This window comes from Echinops telfairi, unplaced genomic scaffold, assembly GCF_000313985.2.
Source record: "Echinops telfairi isolate 266 unplaced genomic scaffold, ASM31398v2 ScPeMD7_7469;HRSCAF=8507_0, whole genome shotgun sequence".
Classification (NCBI taxonomy): domain Eukaryota; kingdom Metazoa; phylum Chordata; class Mammalia; order Afrosoricida; family Tenrecidae; genus Echinops; species Echinops telfairi.
In genome coordinates, this window is record NW_022111372.1 from 30,168,575 (window position 1) to 30,187,094 (window position 18,520).

Here is an 18,520-nt window from a genome sequence, read left to right on the forward strand (position 1 = left end):
TCATTTTCAAGAGCTGTATTTGACAACATGCTGTCATAATTCATGAGGTTTTTATTGGCTCATTTTCCCAAGTAGATCCCCAGGCTTTCCTTCCTAGTCCGTTCTTAGTCTGAAAGCTGTGTGGCAACATGTCCACCATGGTGAGCCTGCTGGTATTTGAAGCATTACCGCAGCATACAAGTTACCGCAGTGTGTGCAATTGGCAGGTAGGTGGAAGGGGCATGAGTAGTTTGCTAATTTTCAGACTCTATTGAACCTCTGTCATCCCCTCTCCTACCTCCTTTTCCCTTTGACATATTTTATTCCTCATGGCCTCTTGTGATTCTAGCTCCTTCTCTGGTTATTTTCCTTCTTTCCCTCCTTCCTTTCTTTTAAAAAATATCTACTTTTCCTATAGAAATTTATACTGTCTTTCTATTTCTTCCTGCCTGTTTGTTTTATTCCTTCTCTCTCTCTCTCTCTCTCTCTCTCTCTCTCTCCTTTAAGGCTTTGTCACGTCTCTACACTTCAATAATGTGCTGTAAATATATTTTAAAGTACTATATTTATTAAGTAATAAAACTGTTGTCAACTAAACATTAAAAAATGTTACCTCTTTTATACACCAGGGCCTCATAAAGTTCATGGGAATTTTTCATTATATTCTAATTCCATTTTCCCATGAACTCTTTGAAGTCATCACATCTCTTGCCTGCTCTGGGGAGGGAAAAAAGAAAGAAAGAAAGAAAAGGAGAAGGCTGAAGTTGATTTTGGCCATGGGCAATGGTTTAATGGCACTCATCCTCCCTTTAGAAAGAAATACTCCCTCCCTGCTCTGGAGGAAATGTGCGTGGTGGAACCCCCATCACCACGATGCTACATGTTTCATGGTGATATGAGGCGATCAAGATCCATTCTAATTAAACACAGAGATGTTCTAGTGACCAGATGGTTCCTGCTTGGCGGCTTAACAAGCAAAATGTTACTGGCTCTAGAAACCCACTCAGTGCACTGTGTCCTGGGTATTTGGGGCTCTGTTTGTTTCTCTTTTCTCCTTGGCTGGATTTGATTTTCACACCAATTTTATTGAGTAGTAATTTTATGTTAATGCTTCATTTGGAATACCAATAACCTCTCTTTACAAAATTATTTATACATTTCTCGACATTTTATTATTACCTAACAGGAGTTCCAATGGTCAAGCCTTCCCCTAGTAATTAGAAAGTCTGGGGTATGAACTCACCCAGGGGCACTTCAAAAGATAGGCCTGGTTAACACCTTCTGAAAGGTCATGCCCTTGAAAACTCTGTGGAGCAGTTAGACTCTAACTCATGTGGCTACCGTGAGGTGGAATTGACTTGATGGTGAATGAATGTTCTTCGTTGGTTTGTGTTTTTAAGGTAAACTAAATATAAAGCTGTATATTACATTATTCATAATGTTTATTGAGGATTGACCACATGCTTAGCATTTCATAACACTTAGAAGAGTTATAAATCCACCCTACCCCGCCCCCTCCCCCCCAAACAACCACAACACCAAAACTGTTGCCATTTACTGCTAAAGTCTTGGGATTCATGCTTCGATTGCATTCATATTATTGCATGATTGCTTACTAAGGTAAACCTGAAACACAAAACCACCCAATCAATAGCCAAGAGGAGTGAGTCAATTACATCTGGAATCCAAAAGAGATATAAAAATCAAAATTCCATGATCAGAAAAAATTGACCAGAATCTCTCTTCCAGCGCACACGTAATGTTTTGCAATTCAGTTAGATCAGGTAAAAAAATCACATTTATTCAACTAAAATAATCAACTTCTGAACTAAGATAATCAAACCTCACTGTAAAACTGTGTGTGAATGCCCTAATTCATATCCAACACTATCTAGTGTAATTCACCTGTACACTCAAGACTTTAACTCATTACCAGTGGTGTTTGTTTCTAGGTCGTTTACTTTCTAGCATCTAGAGAACTAGTGTGTCATTTATGCTGATGGCATTGCACCTAGAGATCAGCACTAAGCTCATTGCTACTGTGCTGTGGAGGGGGAACCAGTTGGTGATGTTCATGGTTCCATCCATATTTCGATAATGTAAGTTCATCCATTTTGTGGTAGCCCTGGAACTTCACTGCAGGCAATCCCTTGGAATATGAACGCGGTCCATAGCTAAATGTGTCTTTGCGTTTGTAGGTAAGTCAGAATAGGTGCAGACACTTCTGAGCCTTACTTTGGTGCACTGGTAGCCTTTCCAATGATTTAAAAGCTACATGTGCAGCAAGTCAAGGTGACTGTGGTAACAGAGATTTCTTGTAAGGGTTTTAGTTCAATGGCTTCCAAGTGAGGTAAAATTTACTTAACACTCTATAGACCTTCAGGCTTAGCCAGAGATTCTTAACCAAGGGACTTGACTGCATTTCCGGTGGCTCTTGAGAAGAGTACAGTCTGAGACATTAAAATAATTCCGCTTACCCAGAAAGAGTCTGGGATTCTTCAAACTTAAGTGGTAGGGCTTTAAAATATTTTCCAGTCTTCCAGACTAGAGGTGGGCAAGAGGAATGGAGTGAAGAGTAGGGTGAGAGGGTTTGGAAAAGGAAGTTTAATTACTGATGAGGGTTTGTTCTTAACCTAGGCCCTTTGGGCCAGTTTCTCAAAACTTAAACTCAAATTCACTGCCATTGGGTCGATGCTGACTTACAGCCACCCTATAGAACAGGCGAGAACTGCCCTGTGAGTTTCCAAGACTGGAACTCTTTACAGTAGAAAGCCCCATCTTTCTCCCAAAGAGTGGCTGGTGGTTTCAAACTGCTGACCTTGCAGATCGCAGCCCAACTGATAACCATTACCTACCAGTGTTCCGGGCCATTGCTTACTTGGTAATTAATATGCATTAAAGATTTATATGAAATTAAACCAAGCTTGTGGATTAGGATTTTTAAAATATAATGTAAAGGACTTTTTGACATTACCTTTATTTAGGGGGATCATTGGGGATATCATTGACTATGCTACAGGGGAGCACTTGTATTTAATAGCCTTTGGCTTCATGGAATAGGAGGAGGAGGAAGCAAGGCACAGTTAAATGTGGAGGCGCTTAATGGTAATTTTTGCAGGTGGATTTAATATGGTTTCTAGGCCCTAATGGCAATGGAGAAATATTTATAAATCTCCCTTGTGATCTAATATATGAACTCTGTCACTAAGAACAATGTTTTCAAAGAAAAATCTACACGAACTGGTTATTTCATATCTACAAGGCACTTAATATTTAAACCTCAACACAGGAAATTGGATTTCTCAAGCACAGAAAGATTTGCTGTAATGGATTTCTCTTCTTTTCTTTCAAAAATACTTTGTGTATCCTTAGAACTTTAGAACACCACCATATGCAAAGGCCAAGTCATTGTAATCTACTTACACTACAAACACTCTGGCTTGTAATTGTTCTGTCTGAGACATCTGGACTATGCTCCATATTTTCTCTTCTCTTTAGACCAGTCAGTCCAGGGCAAGTCTGCACCCAAAGAGTCAGCTGACACTTAACTAAAAATCAGGTTGAGTTTCTTGTGGGTCCTGATCCCAATACAGCGCTACTTGGAATCCATTTGGATGCTTCCGCTTCACGCTTTAGAAAACAACTCCAGCACAGAATTGTAACCCACACGGGTACATTTTGAGTAATTCATACACCCACTCTTCATTTATAGATATGGGTAGGTTCCAACAGGGCTTCAAGCCGCTCCACTCCAGTTTAAGCCCCTGCTGAGAATGTTCATTTCCACTCCAAGTAGAACTGGTTTCCATTTCCACCCCAGGGAGAACAAAGCCAAGTCATTATATAAACATAGGCACGATGGAAAATGCGGGATGACCAGCTGAGATCACACAATAAAGGATAACCACCACATTATGTACTGTTCAATCATATTATTGCATGATTGCTACTTCACATCACTACAAACTGCCAAACTATTGGAAATCATGGCGTAGGCAATTGGACACTTAAGCTTAAGCCATCACAGCTACCATTACTCACTGCCAACATTGCCTCTTACCTCAGCGTTTGTTGTTGCCAAACATATTTGGTCCATGCACACAATAGTCACATGGGAGATATTTTACTATTGCCATGAATGTGAACTATCACATAATGAGATTGTCAGGGAGGAAGAGGTATAGCGCACATTAACCTGATGCAGCATACATTAAATAGACCTGGATCATTGCAAGAGGGGATGAAAGTTCAGATCAGGTGATCACAGAGGGATGTGGTTTTTGCATGATTGTTGTGTTTTCCCAATTCAATCCCCCAAATAGAGAGCAAGTTTCTGGTTACTCACTCATGGACTCCGTCAACTTGGCCATCGCTGCGGTTTCTTCCGTGTGCTTCCTGAAAGTGGAGGAAAAGAGAACTGTGTGTAAGGCTCGACTTAGATGTGTCTGGTGAAATGGTTACTTACAGCTGTCTTTTTCTAAGTCAGAATTTGATGATCAATAATCCAATGAGTTAAAAATAATCTCACATTACAGCTATATAAGAGAGCTTCAAAAAGTTCCTGGAAACACATGGAAGTAAAAAATCATGAATTCCCACCCCACCCCCACCAAACTTTGTGTAGAGCCTTCATATTATCAGGAAGTCACTGAAAAGAGATTTTGAGGACATTAAAAAACTTCCCTTTGCTCTTGGCAATGAATGCCTGTCACGCTGATCCTGGATATATATAATTGGAGACGCACGACTAGTTCGCCAACCCTCTTTGACACAGGGTTTTTGACATCCATATGTCAATCTTTTGCTCTTCATTTTCCCCTGTTGATGTTCCTTAGCTATTCTGGGAGCTGGTATTTTTGTAGTCATTTGGTTTCTTTTTCCTAAAAATGAAATTTGTACATCTTGCTTTGTTTTATTCTTTTTGGGTTCCTGGAGTCTTTGGAAAGTCATTACTTTTGATGGGGTTTTAACCTTATCTATTTTGGGCTAAAAACATTTTGTCTCAACCTGGATATAGGTTATAACCCACTGAGTTTGAGAGCGAGGATGATACATACAGAAATTGAATCTGTTCTAATTAAAAATGACTTGGGGGCTATTAAGAGTAATGGTCATTTCTACTGAAAAATTCTCTTTAATGTCTTCAGATTGTTTTAATTTTCTTCCTACCATGCTTAGTAACTGAAATATTAACCATGATGATTTTACTCTTTTATAGCTTTATTTTTTATTAAATGGATATATGCCCCCTTTTAAAAAATTCAGAAAATATTGAAAACATATACATCGGATAATATAGTTATATATTGGACACCCTCAGAGAACCACTGCTATATTTTGGTGGATACCTATTATATACTTATGATCATATACAGATATGGAAGTCATAATTAAATTGATTTTTATTGACAGAAACTTCTGTCCTCATTTTTGTTTATTTTAAACAATTAAAAAATGTGAATAAGTGGGAGTTTACATTTGAGATCCCTAATTCTGTATTCAATTGTTTTAACTACTTATTTTTGTTGACTGATTGAGTCCCCCTGAATCATGGCAAACCCATGCACCACAGGATCAGACCATTGTAACCCAGAGGGCTTTCATTGGCAGATTATTCAGAAGGAGATTGCTCAGCTTTTCTTTCTAGTTTGTCTTAGCCTGGGCGCTTCACTGGAGTCTGTTCAACAGCATAGCAACATGCAGCTTTGATTGATAGATGGGTGGTGGCGGCTCGTAAGCTACATTGTCTGGTACATCAAACATCTGTTGCTTTCATGGGAGGTGAGGATTTTATCACTGAGCCATTCTTTCACTGCCATCGTGCCAATTTTGTTTCATAGAGACCCTACACAATAGGGTGGCCCTGTAGGTTTCCAAGACTGTAACTCTTAATGAAGCAGAAAGTCTAATCTTTCTCCTGAGAAGCTGGCTGGTGATTTTGAATTGCTGACCGTGCAGTTCGCAGCCCAATGTATACCCATGAAGGACTACTTCCCCCTAAATATCTATACTATACATAGCATTTTGTAAACTGCTCTTTCAGTCAGAATCAAATCATGCATGTTGGTATGTGCTGGACAGGATTCTCTAGAGAAACAAAACCAGGACAGTTATGATTTTATATATCTAGATATCTAGATATATACAATGTGAAGAAATTAACAACCAATTAGTTCACAGAGCAGTACAGAGGGCTCAGTTCAACTCACTTCCATGAGACTGTTAATATACGGCAGGCCTTCAACTCACGTGGGTGCTGGGTGCAAGCCAATGAAGCACACAACTGAGTCTTCTGTAGAGTAATACAGACAGTCCGGCCACAGGCAGCAAAGAGCAGGGCGAATTGCCAACAGTCAGCCAGATTACAGGGTCCGAAAGTCCCCAGCTTAAGTGATGTATACACCAGCAGTGTGGCAAAGCAGGTCTCAAAGGAACCTCAAACCATAGTGACACGGTCCACGGGTTGGGTGCCCCACAAGTAGTGTAGCTTGCAAGTTGAAGCAGAGAACTAGCTAAGGCAGCCACACACTGGTCTGATCATCAGAGATCAAGAGACAGAAAGGCGAGACTCACTGAGCCATTTATCTCTTTTCTCTTCAATTAAACTGCAACCTTATTAATCCCACATGTGTTTATTGGCCATGTTGTCACAATAAACCCACCTATCATACTATGCATCACCATTTTTAATGACCATGTAGTTTTCATAATAGTCAAACCATAGTTTCCTTCACTTAGTTGCACAACGTTCCACTATTTGAGAAAACACTGTGATGACCATCTTTGAAATCACAGTTTTGTGCACTTGTGTACCTGATAAGGATAAATTATAGGGTTTAGTATGACTTGTGTGAAAAGTACAAATACTAAATTTTTTTACACATATTGCTCAATTGTCCTACAAAGTTGGCATCTGGCAGTGTACTAAACTATTCCTTTATATTTTTGCCGACTTGTCAATGGTTTTAGCACTTCCCCCCCTAAACTTTGTCAAGCCAATAGGCAACAAAAGAGCACCTTGCTTTGCCTTTGTATTTCTTTTTCTGCCATTTTGTTTATGAGCAACCATAAGGTTCCTTCACAATTAGTCACTGGTTAATTTGCTTCCTGTTGCAGTGTTCCAGGCACTACCATCTACATTTCAGTCCTTAGAAACCTAGGTTCATGCTAATTCTTCCCATTGCCTTAGTAGAGCGCTGAGCTCTCAGAGCTGCTTGGCTAGAATTTTAGTGAATGCGACACTGGTTGGGTGTAGAAGTTGTCATTAGCTGCTGTTGAGTTGGCTCCTGACTCATGGTGAGCCTATGCACAACAGAAAAAAATATTGACCCATGTCCTTAATTGACTCGTTGTGGATCATGTTGTTATCCATAGGGTTTTCATTGGCTGATTTTCAGAAGTACATAACCAGAACTTTCTTCATAGTCTTTGTCTGGTAGCCCCATTGAAATGCTCTATGGCATGCTAGCAAAACAAAACACTGCCCTGGCAGATGGGTGGTTGGTTGGGTCTGAGGTTTACTGACTGGTAATGAGACTTGGGTCTCATGTATGTTGTTGTGAGGTGTCAGTAAGTCGATTCTGACCCATAGCAACTTTGTGCACCAACAGAATGAAACCCTACCAGTCCCTGCACCGTCCTCACAATTGTTCCTATGCCTGAGCCCATGGTTGAAGCCACTGTGTCCATTCGTCTCCGGGGGCCTTCCTCTTTTTGCTGCCCCTGTACTTTACTAAACGTGATGTCTTTATCCAGTGACGGGTATCTTCTGGCACCATGTTCAAAGTATGTAAAACAAAACAAAAGGTCTCATATGTAGATGGGAGTAATTCAACATTGAACCACACACCGCTTCAATGTATTGAAGTATAGTTAGCAAAATTATTACTTCTCTTTCTAGTGCTGCTGTTCCCAAATTGAAACATCTGGTTTGTCTGAATGACAACAGAACACTTTTGTATAGTATAAGCTACTTGATTCTCCTAAATCCTATGTTCTGGGTTAAATACTGGTCCCTCCCAAAGTCATGTCCTTCCCAGATGCTCAGGACGTGCTTGTTAGTAACATTGCAGGTGTTACTAGTTAAGTTGAGTCAAACTGGAGTTGAGGGAAGTGGCAGTGTGAATGCGGCGTGACGGTGGCCTTCTCCGAAGAGGAGAAGTGACACGGACACCCACACAGCGATGGAAGAGGGCCGTGAGATGACAGAGAGAGACCGGAGGGAGGAGCTCCAGGGCAGGGAAAGCCCTTGCGGAAACCCCTGTGACCTAAGAGAGAGCTTTCTTCAGAACCTCAGAAGATTATGGCCCTGCCAGCACCTTGATTTGGGACTTCTGCCTGCAGAATTATGGGAAAAAATATTCTGTTTTTCAAATCCACCCAGTTGGTGGCAATTTGGTATAGCAGCCCCAGGAAACTCATACAGGTTTCATCACCATGAAATCTGGACACTACCTCCTACTCAAATGGACAATTTCCCTTGAGATAGAAGGATCTGTGGTCTCAAAATTTATCATTTAATAAGTGATAGTTAGTCCACCACATAAGGTAGGTCAAGAAGCTGAGAAATAGCATTGGCTTAGCCCAATAAGGGGTCATAAGAGTGTTGTTTAGCATAGATAGTAAGACAGATAGGCAGAGAGGTGCTTGTCATGTCATCTCAGCTCATACAGATGTGCAGACATTTGCTGAAAGACCGGTCTCTATTTATTGGATCATACAGTTCACAAAGGAAAGCAATTCCATGAGGAGAACATCAGTGATGTTTGCCCCCAAACCAGTCCTTTTTTGGTCTCTGTATTGACTTAGTAGAGCCCTGTAACCTTTAGATTACTAATCTCAGAGTCAGCAGTTCAAACCCACCATCTGCTCCACAGGAGAAAGTTGAGGCTATTTGCTGCTATCATAATTTACATCCTCAGTAACCATGAGTTGGAATTGACTCGAGGCTGCACTTGTTTTTACCCCTTAACCTCTGCTGGCTTGACCAATGTAGACTATACTCTCTTGCCCTGTGTATGAACTTGTGGCTCACTCTCCTTTGATTCCTTGGATCAGTCTTCTCAACAATTGGCTGCTGACCTCTTATTCGGTTTAGCGCCTTTCTGAGCACTCTAGTGGCGAGGCCCTCCTCCAAGAGCAGGCACCCAGATTCCAGCATTATATCCTCGCAGCAAGAGACCTGTCTACTTTGTGATGTGTTTGTCCGCTTGATACCTGGTGACCCAAGGACCCTGCTGCCTTTTGTACTACTCTGTCTGATGGATGATCCTTGCAGCGATTTTTATTCTGCTGTATTGGATAGCCTGCTGCTGCAGTTACATGCCATCAGGGTGGTTCCCACTTATGGTGGCCTTGTGGATAATAGACCCAAACTCTGCTTGTCTGCACTATCTTCATGTTGGCATATTTGAACCCAGTGTTGTGGCTATTGTATTAATGCACCTCATGGAGGGGTCCCTTAATTTTTATCGACTTTCTGCTTTATCAAGCATAGTGTCCTTTCCTAACTGTGGGTCTCAGAAATCAAGTATTGCCTATACCAGCCTTTTCCCCTTCCTTGTAGTTAAATGGAATATTCCGAAAGAGAAGGAGGACCCTCGAATTGTAAATTGAGCTCTCTCAGTTTGACTTATCTACATGATAACTTATGGTGGAAATCATGCCATATGTTTCTGTGTAAGTCGTTCAGTGATGCTATGTGATGTCTTTAAACCCCTTATGTCCTTTCCTCATGTTGAGAAAGTTTATGTTTGCGATTACATGGAGTGTGTACCCATAAAGCATTTATATTCCATTCTTGATTTCAAGCAAAGTTTCTTCCTTATTCTAAAGCCAAGAGTTTCTTCCAAAGTAAATTTCCTGGTTGTCAGATGTAACTGGGAAGAGATTTAGAATGATAACATATTGAAACTGAAAGGGATTCTTTTAGGCATTTTTAAGTCCAAAACTATAGAGATATAGTTGGCAAGACTGCAGACCAAGGACGCAGTGTGATTTGCAAGGAAGGCATTTAGAGCAAGCCGACTTATTCCCTTTATCATTCAACTCCACTCCCCCTCAAAATCCAGGCTCACACACATGGACACACTTAGATAGGGTTTCTTATATAATAATTCCAGTGCAGTGTTGGAGTTTTCCATATTTTCCTTTTCTGTATTCTGTCTTCAAGCAGGCTCCATCACAACCATGTCCCTGACTTCCACAAATGGGTGGTGACTTCCAAATGAGTACCTTTACTGCTAATCGTTCCATTGATTGGCTGCTATTGATTGGACATAACCACCCAGACATGCAGTGAATACTCTAAACCCACACACCCAAGGTTAATCTCTTTACTTCTTATCTACTTTGCATCCACATGCCCTTTCAGCCTTTACTCTTTGCCTCTTATTCAATTCTTCTCTTTGATCTGTGGAGTCACCATTTCATTGTGCCTCAGCTAGAAGCAGGGGCATCACCCCACCAGCTCTTTCTTCCTCCCCCATGATAATTCCAAGTCCTCAAGGTTCACCACCACCCATCTCTGAGTTGGTCATATTCCTGCTGGACAGGTTTCAGCAGAGTTTCCAAACTAAAACAGACTAGCAAGAAAGGCTTGGTGATCTACTTATGAAAATTAGCCAATAACAACCAACCCAGTGAATCATAACAGTATATTGTCTGATATATTTCTGGAAGAGGAGCTCCCTAGGTTAGAAGACACTCAAATCACACAATGGTGGCAACAATCAACTCAAGCATAACCAGGGTTGTGAAGATGGCGAAGGACCAGGGACGTTGTTATGTGTGCATGGGGTTGTCATGAGTCAGAGCTGACTTAACGCCAGCTCACAACAGCAACAACAAAGGCTTTGCCTGTTTCCACGCTCTCCTCTGCCAGTTACCAACCACCCTCCCTCATGGGATTGCTTTTGGTGTCCTCTGTTCCACTGAAGATGTATCGTGAAATACCCCAGAGAGATCTATCCAAAATCAAAATCGTATTGAGGCAATCCTACTTGAAACCCTCCAGTCCTTTACTTTAGGCAGGATTGGTAGCTCCCATGGTTCTTTCTTCTCCACTCATCTTATTTATAGAATCCTACAATCCAGGGCTGTTGGATAATTTCGGCAAAATACAAACAAACAAATAAAAACCAGCATGGAGGGGAGTGGCCATATCGGATTTCGTCTGACTTCCTATTGCCATAAGGCAGGGTTCAGGCATGCCTTCACTATCCATCTTTCTTTACCTATTCTCACAACAACTGTTCCTCCCACGGCACTCTACGTCTATGCTGGGTTCAATAATTCACTGCAGTGGCTATACAGAACTCACAGAGAATACGACGATGAGGGCTCAGTAGGAAAGTCCATAGGTTACCACAGGTCAGGATCAATAAAGAGCCAGGATACAGTCATTACTCCACAGAATCCCTCTCCTCAGCTGGGAGCCGAGTCTACCTTGACCTCTGCCTCTGTGAACCAGTTAGCCCACCTGTCACTACTGCTCATCTCTTCTGTCTGATGGTTTCCTTGCCTTGGTCTTTGGACTTGGCTTGGCTCTTTTGCTCTATCCTATAGCCTCCACACCATAGTCTCTGATGCCCCTGCTCTTGGCCTCCACCACTTCAGACAGTGATATTAAATATTCTCTTCCTATGGTCCTGGCATTTTTGTGTTGTGATGGCTTTTAAACACAGAGCAATGGCTTTGATGGAGGCATGGTCTTTGCCTTTCAGTAGACCATACCCTAAAGGAACAAAGAATGTGACTGGGTTCACACTAGCTACAAAAACTAAAACCCAGTCCCACTGTAATCCTGTCCATTTGTATAGCAGAGAACTCCTGCCTACCAAAATGGGATTATAGCCACAGGGATAGAGTCCAAACTATACATCTATACAACTATATAGTCTATACATCACATCGAGGATTAGGGCTAGAAGGGCCATATTAGTCGACTACATCTCGCTCTCCTGACTTGGCAAGTTCTGCCCCCTTTGTCTTTTGCTGTTAGCTGTGGCCAAGTAGGCCTCTGACTGATGTGACCATATACACAGCATAATAAAATGCTGCCCCATCCTGCAATGCCCCGTCCCGAGGCATAGGATTTTCCTTGGCTGATTTTCAGAAGAACATGGCCAAGCATTTCCTCCTAGTCTCATAGTCTGGAGGCTCGACTGAAAACCATTTAGCATCCTAGCAACATGCCAGCTTCTAATGACAGGTAGTGATCGCTGTCCATGAGGTGCACTGGCCGTCAATAGCATTCATGGGAGGTGAGGGCTCTACTGCTAAACCAGCAATGTCCTTCTCTCTATCTTACCAAAACCAAACCTATGACCACTGAGTTGATTCTGGTCGATAGCGACCTTATTTAGAGTTTCTGAGGCTGTAAATCTTGATGGGAGCAATCAGCCTCATCTTTCTGAACAGCTGCTGGTGGATTTGTACTGCCAGCCTTGTGATTAGCAGTTCATTGCTTATTTGATGGCGTCATCAGGCCACCCCTAATTCTAGTTCCTTTAGGTCCACCTTATATTCATCCTGAAGAACTCTACTTGGAAACCATCACCTCTCTGCAATTTCCTCTTGTGTTTTCTGATCTCTCCTGACTTACTTCCAAGTACATTCATATTCAAATGTCTGCATGTATCACGTGACACATTTTGTTATGGGGGTGAGGGAATCTGGAACCTTTTGGAAAGCGAAGTGTTCTACCCCTGCTCCTTACTCCTGCCAACCGTGCCAGCTTGACCATGGTGGCTGGGCCGCAGGGCATGCTGCCTGAAAGATCAGGCTACTCAACAGCTCTCTGATCCTGGGCAGGCCAGTTTATCAGCCATTTACTTAGTCCGCTTGTTTCTTGAAACACCCCTAGACATAGTCAGCCACGGAGATGATGCCCCAGAGCAAGACTCCTGGTAATATTTTAAGGGGAAAAAGTTACCAAGGGCTCAAGCAGAAAGCAACTGTTTTGAGAATGATGAGTGCAATAAATGTACAAATGTGCTTGACATACAATGGATGGATGGATTGTGATAAGAGTTTTACGAGCCCCCAATAAAGTGATTTTTTTAAAAAAGATGCAAAATTAACCCACTTTTGTGAAAGAAATTTGCTCCAGGAAGCCAAGGGTTTTCATATTTGAGGCATTCACTTTGTTTCCTCCTTTGAAAACAAAATAAATGCAGGGATAAAGGATTCTTACTGATCTGGAGGAAAGGGCTTACTTTGGTAAGAAAACTCATTGTTCTTCCTTATTTATTTTGTCTTTCCCGCATGGACGCCCTCATGCTTTTGAGGGAACAGTATAGGGGCGTCTGTAAGCCTGGGACTTCAAAAGTGTTTGTCCTGGCTATCCATTGCTTAGTCACTTAAAAAATTCTTAAAAAAATAAATTTTATTTTTTCATCCAATAATATATATGTGGTTTAAAAAAAAATTAAAGCACTAAAGAATTTATAATGGAAAATAGCACCCCCCTTCCCTTTTCTCAAGGTCTCCAAGAGGCAACTTCTTTCCATAATTACACCTCCTCCTTCCCCACTTCTATATATTCCCCACCATATGTCTAAATAATATGCTTATATTGGTAGCTTGCCATTTATACTTTCATATACTTTAATAGATCTCAAAAAGCCTTTGTTTTCCCAACTGCCAAGTGGGCATAAGTAGGCTTTCTCTTCAATGGACACGCTCGTTATGAAGACCCAATGAGACAATGAATGTAAGTGTGCTCAAGCATGTGTTTGCGACCCTTGTTCCCTTTGGCTAGCTTATGGGAGTAGGTGGGGGGCTAGCGATAGAACCCATTCATGCTACTGGAGGACAAGCATTGACCTCCAGAATTCACTTGTGCCAAAGACAATAGAGCAAGTTTTCTGAAGCTAACAATTATTGGAGTCTGCCCGCCTCCAGAGGGCTGATAGCATGAGTGTCCGCACGGGTGACCCTGCGCCAGAGATGCCTCCACTAGCACACAAGGTGCTAGAAACCCGGCATTGACTGGAAAGGTTGGTTTGTTTTGTTTCTGGAGGAACTCCTCTTAGAATTGATCGTCCTACATTGAATGGAACAACAGAAGCACTCGGGTAAACCGTGATGACCTATTTGAGTAAAACATGGCCACAGATACAGGGAAAAAAATCAAATATCGTGTAAAAGCTAGACTCAACTTCCTGGGTTGAGGATGGCCCCTCACCAGCAATAAGCATTTCATTTTCTTTTTCTCTGACTGCCCTCTCTACCGCACCTAGCAATGTACCAAAGGGCTCCCAAGGTTGCCCCTGTATGTGTGTGTGCTTTACCTACTGGTATGCTGTTTTAACTAGAGAGCTGACCCTTTCTAATGTGACCCCCTCTCAAACAAAACAAAACAAAATGATGCTACAACTCATAGCAACACTCTGTGTGACTTCTAAGATTGTAAATGTTTCTGGGACCTGCCAACGTCCTCGACCTCCGAGTGGCTTGTGGGTTTGAACTGTTGCACGTGCAGTTAACAGCCCAACATCTAACTCACCAGGGATTCTTAAATCTATGTATACTTCTCTCAGGTTGTCTAAAATGATGGAGCTGGTGGTGGGGATTTCTGTTTTTAAATTTTTGATTCTTTTACAGATTTTTTGTGAAAATATAAAGAACACAGTCTTGGCCAATTCAACATTTTTCATGTGCACAATTCAATAAAGCCAAGTTCAGAAATCACATTGTGAAACTATTACTGATTTCTCTCGCCAAATTTCCTATCCCCACAATAAAAACGCAATGCTCCCTAACCAATGATTCCCTTTCCCTGTCTCTCCAACCCCTGGTAATAACTATTGAACACCAGTCTCTAACCCTTTGCTATTATTCTAGGTAACCCGTACAAGTAGAATCAAGGAATACTTGTCCTTTTGTGACCAGCCGACTTCACTCAGCATAATGTTTTTAAGGTTCACCTAGGTTGTGCCGTGCATCCAGATTTATTTCTCTTATGTGTGAGCAATTGGACAATGAATACGGAAGTTTGAAGAAGAACTGATGCCTTTGAACTATGGTGCTAGCCATGAATGTCAAATACAACACGGACGGCCAGAAGGATGAGCGAACCTGTGTGGGGAGAGGCACAGCCAGAATTTTCCCAGGAGGTGGGGCTGATGTGGCTTCGCCTCGTGGACTTGGACACGCCGCAGGCGGGATTTGCCCCTGGAGAAGGACATCGGGATGGGACAGGGGAGGGCCAGTGAAAAAGAGGAAGGCCCTCACAAGATGGACGGCCACAGGGGCTGCAACAAGGTGCTCAAGCCGAGGAACCATTGTGATGCTGCGGCAGGACCAGGCAGGGTTTGATCCTCTTGTACACAGGGTCACTATGAGTCAGAACCAACCCAGTGGCACCGAACAACAACAACAACAACAACAGAATTCCATCATCTAGATGTACCGCATTTGCTTTCACGGTCGTTGGTATAAGCATGTGGCCAAGGTGCATTCTGCTGCAATGAGCATGGGTATCTGTCCGTTGGCATGCTGGCTCTCAAGTGACAGAGCGGTTTCTTCTTTATTTCATTCCATCTTCTCTATGCTGACCAATACTTGCCGGAGTCCCTGTGGCTCCGAGTATAACTGCGCTCCGTAGAGGGCTCAATGGCTGGGATCTTTTGGAAGCAAATTGCTAGGCCTTTCTTCTGAGGGGCTTTGGGTGGTTTGAGCAGCCAAACTTTGAGCAAACGTAACTGTGTGAACCCTCCAGGGTCTTGCGTGACAGGTATTTGTAATGAGAACAATGACCAATAAGTAACGTTGTAGCTAAAATGAAAGCAGACACTGGCTGCAAAGCTTTTCTCGAGAGTGGAAGGTGTTTTGCAGCAAGACGACACGCCCCTGCTGCTTGGGCTGTCTAGACACCCAGGGCCAGCGCGGGCGGCACCGGGCAAGCTCTGCATGCACAGCAGGCCTGCCCGACTTCCTGCAGCCCAGAAGAGACTTAAATATTTTTCTGGTTTTTGGTATCTAAAATCCAGGATTTATGATCCTCTAGAGACAATTAGAATCCTGGGGGGGTCCCATGGGGAAGGTTGGGGTGGTGCAGTACAGGGGGCGGGGAGTGGATCTCACAGGGTTTAAGAAGGAAGGAGATGTTTTGAAACATAATATGGTTAGCAATTGTACGATCCTGCTTGAAGTAATTGAACTATGGAATGGTATGATATCCGTGTTAGCTTCCCATAAAGTGGTTTTGTAAAAATTAAAAAGATATCTCTTCATGGCTGAGATATTTCACATCAGTCCCATTTGCATCTTGAATATTTTTATCTCTCTAGAATGTGTTTTTATTTACCAGAAAGCTGTGTTTTTTTTTTCAAGCTACAACCATTTAAAGGAACATTTATGCAAGGTGGGGGAGGATAATGCCATTTTATGAGCGTGTAGCTGCAACTGGGCCTCATGGGCAGACAGAAGCAGGGGCCTCTCATCTCGCACCTTCATTTAGGGGTTTTCTAAAGATGTCTTGCCTAGAGCTTCACTCACACCTCCCTTCTCTTTCCTGACCAGATGCAAGAACAGGTCACTTGAGGACCGATTTAAATGGAAAATGCCATAAACGTCAGCTAGCTGTTCACACAAGTACTCTTGTAATAAGATGACTTTTATATTGTCTTGCTGTGGCTAGCTGGTCAGTTCGTGGTGGCTTATGTGTTGGAATCTTTGCCAAGCAAGATCACCTATGGTGGATGGGTTTTGACAGAGCTTTCCGACTAAGACAGATTAGGAAGAAAGACTTGGTAATCTGCTGGTGGAAATCAGCCAGTGAAATCCCTGTGGATCACAGGAGAACATTGTCCAGTATCATACTGGAAGATGGACCTCTAGACTGGAAGGCACTCAGAATACACCTTGGCCACAAAATGGGTGTGAGCAGACCAGTAATCATGACTATGGGGTAGGACCAGGCAGTGCGCCATTCGGGAGTGCGGGGTAGTAGATCCCTAGGCCTTCCTTCCAAGGGACCTCTAACCTTTTAGTCAGTCGCTAAGCTCTTAAGGGCTTTTAAACAAATGAGCCCTTAAAGAGGAGCAATGTCAAGTGCTCCACCTTTGCCTGCTTCTCATTACTTCATCCTATACCCCCTTTGTTCCTTCTTCCACTCTCTTAGGCCAGATTTAGTGATAGCTGACCCAGACCACTTGCCTTTGTGCCTTCAGGCTCATATGCTCTATCCACCCCCATCCATCCTCTTTCTCCGAGGCTCTCAGTTCAACACCCAGACTTGTATTGATGACTTCTGCTAAAAAGCAATCATTCATTAGCTGAGGTATCAGGACAATTTACTACAATAAACTAAGTCAGACTCAAGGTTGTGCTTATACCTGCTCATCCTTGTGGGTTCCCAGGTGGGAGGAAAGGGTTTGAAGCATCACCCTGTGTGCTCTACTGGAAGCACATTGAATACATGAACTTCACCTGCCAAAACGACAGGGTTTCAGTGGGAAGAGTTAGTAAGCTACAGGACCACATGGCATCCATAAAGGTCCCTGAGAATCCCACACTGCCATGCTTTCTCTCTTGCTTGAAACCCTGTGGTAACATCTTGACTCCCGACATCATGTCCAGGCAATGTTTCAGGAATTCCCTGTGGTAGCTGGTTTCTTAGAATATTTATGAGTGACTCATTCTTTCTTTCCTAGAACTCCTGGAAATATAAAAAAAATGCAGGGCAAGCATCACCAATGCTGTACCAGGAGGAGTTCGCTAAAGAAAATGCAGTGGTTGAACTACAGAAGGCTAATGCCTATTCACGTTGTCACAGCCATCACTGCTGACTTCTCCTAGAACACACCTGGGACTTCCACCTTCTCTTTCTGCTTCCCAGGACTCAACCACGAGTGCTGAAGCAGCTGGGGATTTCCTCCTGGATTCATTCACTCAGTCTTTTGTGTCAGCCTCTCTCTGGGGCCCTGGACTTGCCTCCAGGACGATCTCCAGAAACCCTATACCTTGCAGCAATTCTTGCCCCTCCACTTGCATTCTCATCTCAAACTCACTGCTGAGACTGTAACTGTTTAGAGGTGTAGAAAGCTCCACCTTTCTCCTGCGCCACCTACAGTAGCTTTTCTAAATCTTCTCCGATCCTGAGAGGAAATGGACTCAGATGCCATATTATTTCTTTTCTTTACTTACATTCTCACTGTTACGGATTGAATTGTGTTACAGAAAAAAGATGTGGAAGTCCTCACTTCTGCACATGTGAATGTGACCCTGTTTGGAAATAGGGTTGTGGCAATCTGGGTAGACTAGAGAAACAAATCCATGGACACGCATATGTGTATAAGAAAGAGATTTATATACAAGAGCAATTGAACATTGAGAAAACATCCTAGCCCAGTCCAGATTGAGGCCATAAGTCTGATATTAGCCCAATATCAATCTGTAATGTCCTCTTCAGACTCACGAAGCACATGCAGTGATGCCAAATGCAGAAGATCACAGGCCAGTGGGTAGAAAGTCCTTGGATCCAGTATCAGTGGAAATATCTCAGGGCTGGCAGGGGTCTCTCTGTGGCTTCTCC

General features: G+C 42.7%; 1 protein-coding gene across 1 annotated transcript in view; it reads right to left on the reverse strand.

Moving 5' to 3' along the window:
* The window catches only part of KCNJ6 (potassium inwardly rectifying channel subfamily J member 6), a 382,571-nt gene that overhangs the window by 264,443 nt on the left and 99,608 nt on the right, over positions 1-18,520 (reverse strand). Inside the window, exon 2 of the mRNA XM_004696934.2 lies at positions 4,325-4,374. Coding sequence (XP_004696991.1) covers positions 4,325-4,349 — 25 coding nt within the window. The 5' untranslated portion in view covers positions 4,350-4,374. The remainder of the gene's footprint in view (positions 1-4,324; positions 4,375-18,520) is intronic.